This window comes from Perkinsus marinus (genome assembly GCF_000006405.1).
Source record: "Perkinsus marinus ATCC 50983 genomic scaffold scf_1104296949592, whole genome shotgun sequence".
NCBI lineage: Eukaryota > Perkinsozoa > Perkinsida > Perkinsidae > Perkinsus > Perkinsus marinus.
In genome coordinates this window covers 92,178-96,403 of record NW_003209868.1, presented here as the reverse complement: position 1 = coordinate 96,403, position 4,226 = coordinate 92,178, and the positions used below count along the sequence as shown (strand labels likewise).

The 4,226-nt window shown below is 47.2% G+C and overlaps 1 protein-coding gene across 1 annotated transcript in view; it reads right to left on the bottom strand.

Annotated features, from left to right (window-relative positions):
- Pmar_PMAR018232 (hypothetical protein) overlaps nucleotides 1-3,180 on the bottom strand; it is a gene marked incomplete at both ends in the record, with an annotated part of 5,561 nt that extends 2,381 nt beyond the window's left edge. Inside the window, 6 exons of the mRNA XM_002778390.1 lie at nucleotides 120-313; nucleotides 695-796; nucleotides 875-955; nucleotides 1,001-2,060; nucleotides 2,521-2,606; nucleotides 2,669-3,180. Of these exons, the coding sequence (XP_002778436.1) occupies nucleotides 120-313; nucleotides 695-796; nucleotides 875-955; nucleotides 1,001-2,060; nucleotides 2,521-2,606; nucleotides 2,669-3,180 (2,035 nt within the window). The remainder of the gene's footprint in view (nucleotides 1-119; nucleotides 314-694; nucleotides 797-874; nucleotides 956-1,000; nucleotides 2,061-2,520; nucleotides 2,607-2,668) is intronic.
- Nucleotides 3,181-4,226: the final 1,046 nt, after the last annotated feature.

Genomic DNA, 4,226 nt, shown 5'->3' with positions numbered 1-4,226 from the left:
ATATAGTATCTCGGATTCCCAGTATTCAGCTGCTCTCTGAGGCTCTCCATCGCAGTAGCGTTACCTGATATCCAAGGTCGATGCGGGCAAGATTCAAATTAGGTCCAGAAAAGGCCCACCTTTGGCAATAGCATGATATAGATCTCCCAAAATACTAGGGACTTCACACAGGCTCCTCGCTACAGTAAGCCTAATGCCACTATCTACTAGTGATGGGTCCAAGCACTCTAGCAGGGTCCTCAATGCTTGTATCTCAACCGTCATAGGGCGTTGCGATAGTATGCGGAGAGAACAGCTGATATACTGCTGATACCTGACTCGACGGTGACACCACGACTCGATGGTGACAGTGTCACCATCCCTACTCTACTATTTACAATGCCAGTGAATAACACGACAATTCCTATAGGCGTAATATTATAAAAGTAAACCTCGTGAATATGTCATCCAAACCGGAACACAGCACTGCTCTAACTCTGCTACCCATGAATTCAAAATTGTCTAGATTCTCCAACACCAATTTTAATTTTTGAAATTGTTTCCGGAGAACTCAAAAAGGAAATCGCGAAATGAGAATACAATACAGCTGGATACCTTCCCCGAAAGTTGTGTTAAGAGAGTGTAGATAGTCCTAAATGATTCTTAGTGTAAAAAAAACTATTGTAATTTCATTTTTGGTAAACAAGACACTTACCACTCAGCAGCCAGTTCCTTATTAGCACATAACAGCTCGATGCACAATCTATTAGCGCCTCTAATATCATCCTCAGCATGTCGTAAGTACACCGGGAAGTCCCTGGCCAGCCGCCTTATCACAGTTCGGTAACTGGTTGCGTGCGCCATAGTAGTTAAAGTAGAATAGCAATTCTCCCACACCGCCACTCCCAAATATGATACATTCAACAGTTGTAGTAAGTGCTCGTGAACTCCCAGGGCAACATACAAATCGGCAGCCCTGAAAACCATACCGTAAATCCGTCACATCCTACTACCCCCTTACTTCGTGAGGCCAGTACTATCATCAGGCACCAGGCTGGCCCGTAGCTGACCTGTAGCCCTAGCCGCTAACAGCATATCAACTTCAGGCTCGTCCAGAATTCTCGCTAACTCTACTGCCCACTTCTGCGCACTTTCCAACAGCTCCATCTGGCCCTCTTCCACATAGTGTACCCTCAGCAACGACCTCTTCAGCTCAGTGTGCGTCACATGCAAACGTAACAACATGCTCGCCAGACTTTCCTCAAGACTTGGATCAGTGGTCCTACGTAGTGCATTAAAACACTTCTCCACAAGATTCATCCCAGGATTCAACAGCGCGTCGTTGATCTCATCGGCCCTATGCCCAGCAACGACCGTCAAGACCCTATGGTGCAGCTGCAAATCCTTTATAGAATGCAGCACGTTCAAAGCCTCCACCTTGCATTTTCTCCCACTAATCATCCGCCGCTGAACAACCTCTTCACTCCCCGTCACAAACTGTTCAGTGCTGGCAACATGAATGAGCTCCCTTACAGTGTTACGCCGATCCTTAGGATCGTTATACATATCATTAACAGTAACAGCATGCACCAGCTCAAGTGCAGCATACAACGCCTCGTTCATCTCAGGTTGGTACACTGCTCTATGTATGAACAACAACAGCAAATCCAACAAACTCTTACACCCGTCACTGGTCTCAACTTTAGTGTTCTCAACAACGCGATCAGCCACATCTTTCTTCCACGTAATGCCCACCGTCCCACTAGGGTATTGCTCCGAGACTCTGTTAGCATCCACCACATACGTAGTAGACGACAGTTCCTTCCTACTCCATCCGACCTCGCATACATCAACAAATAATGTCAAAATCATTTTGCAGAGTCCCACCACCGCAATACACGCAGCTGGCGCTTCACACTCTGATTTGAAACAGCTGACCATCGCTCGATCAAGTTCATGCAGAAGCGGCTTCAACTGCACATTGAGAACTTCCAACAACTGTCTCGAAATTTCCGGGTTGTGCATAGCGAGATCGCCTACCAACACCTGCGCCAGTAGTAAATGTTCAGGGCCGAGTTCTCCTACAAAATACGTATAAACAAGGACTCCCTTATTCGACCAACCTTCGATGCTGCTCTTAAGGGTCTCCAAATATGCTGTATTGTTACATATACAACCATATACCATTCTCTGAGCTCTTCTAGAGTTCTCACAAACACTACTGATAGCTTTCGCTCCTCGCGTAAAATACGAACTCCTTTTCGTAGTGAACGTCACTTCCACAAGTCGGTCAACCTTATCACGAAAAAACACAATGAGGGGAAAAATCTTCATACTGCGTAATATGATACCTGTGATTCTGATATGCAGAAACACTTCCTTGTACATACCGCTGCTACTCCTTCTATTGCCGGAGGAAGAGCTGACCACATCCTAATGGCTATCGCGTTCACCGTATCAGTATGAAGAGCAGGAATGAGGCAACCCAGAAGCCTAAGGCGGACATACGATGTGGCCGTGGTGTGGTATTAATATTCTCACCTTCCTTTTCTCGAGCTCGGCGGGTGCTCAATATAGCACTTAGTGCTCCCATATCCACTGCTGCTCGTACCACAGCCCGATCGACCCTGTCGAAATATAAAGAGCGACCAAAAACTCGAAGTCAACTACTACTCTGCTTCCTCCCCACGGTTGGAGTATATCCCTAAACTGCACCAACACATCAGAATCATCTTCAAAGTTGTCCACCCGCCAAACCGCCTCCTTAACTGCTCTCTCCCATATCCTTCCCTTGTCCCTCTTAGTATCAGTAGTTCTATTATTCCTCAGTTTTTTCATATATACAGGACCACATCTAGCGCCCCAAGACATAGACTCTAGCACAACCGCATTCTCCTCCTTATGCAAGCCACCTCCTCCTACTACGACATCACTAGTTCCCTTTCCCAAGCTCAGATTAGTCAGCTGCTTCCTCACGATACGCCAGTTGCATACCTTCTGATGCTTGTCATTGTCAACCTCCTTAGACATCAGCTCATCATCAAAAACATCATCATCTTGGGACACCGAATGATCAAATCTCGCAGATCTCTTGCTGGCCTCCTCAGCGGAGCGTTGCGCTTTTTTCATCCTCTCAAGTTCGTCCCAGTCACTTGCCTCAGCCTCTATCACCTTAAACCACGTCCCCGGACTGCCCTGCATGTAACAATCGGTCGGCTCCAAACAGTGACGATATATACCGTAATCTCCTTCATTTACAGAAATGTCTACACTGAGCAACTTCCCAGTAGCGACGTGCCGAAACTGCGCATACCGTCCCAATTCCAACTCCTCCCCAGCTTTCCTGTACCGACTCACGTATAAATTGTACTTATCGCAAACCCCGACAAACTCCAGCGAGCTCTCATCTCGGTGCTCTCCCCTCTCCTTGCTACTACTATGGCGTGGTGACACGACAGTCTCGTCACCCTCCTCCTCTTCCTCTGCAAGTTGATTATGTTGCTCCTCAGCCCCACCGTAGAGGCCCAAACAGTAGCACCGTACGCATACACAAACAGCTGATACGGGATGCTGGTAGTACGCAAGACTAAAAATGGCTAAAATTACAGCGGAGCGATGCATCTCCCAAAAATATATGTTCGCTCTCTTCAGCTGATCTCAGGATTTTCCTCACTAATTATACAAATTCCATACGAATCCGGGTAGGAGTTCGTCATACCATAATTTTCATATAGTTTTGCGCATATTCTCCGACCCTCTACCTAGTATCATGGCCGCATGTAGAGCACGTTGTTCCAGTCTGCTCTCCCGGAGCTGCCGCCCCTCCTGTTGCCGACTCATGATAAAAGAACGAGTGTAGCTCATCACAGTACTCCACATCCAAACGAACTACTCCTGATAAACTAAACAACAACAAGAAGAACCTTGCATATACTCGCCGCCGTCTTAAATGCTGAGGTTACCTCCCACCAGCATCAGCTCCTGATTCGGTGTTGGCAGTAGTGGCACTAGGCTGCAATCTAAACGGGACCGCGAAGGTCTTAAGGAATGTCTTGCCAGTATGAGGGTCATAATAAGGGTCCGTCCACAACGACCGAGATGAAAGTATTGACGACCGATACCTGTGAGCAACAGCAGCTGAGCTCGCGTCACCACTAGAGTGGCAGTGTCACCATTCAGTGGTTTGGTAGTAACTCCCTTTAGCTCCTCCGAATTCTTCAACATGAATTCCCTTGTATCGGCATGAG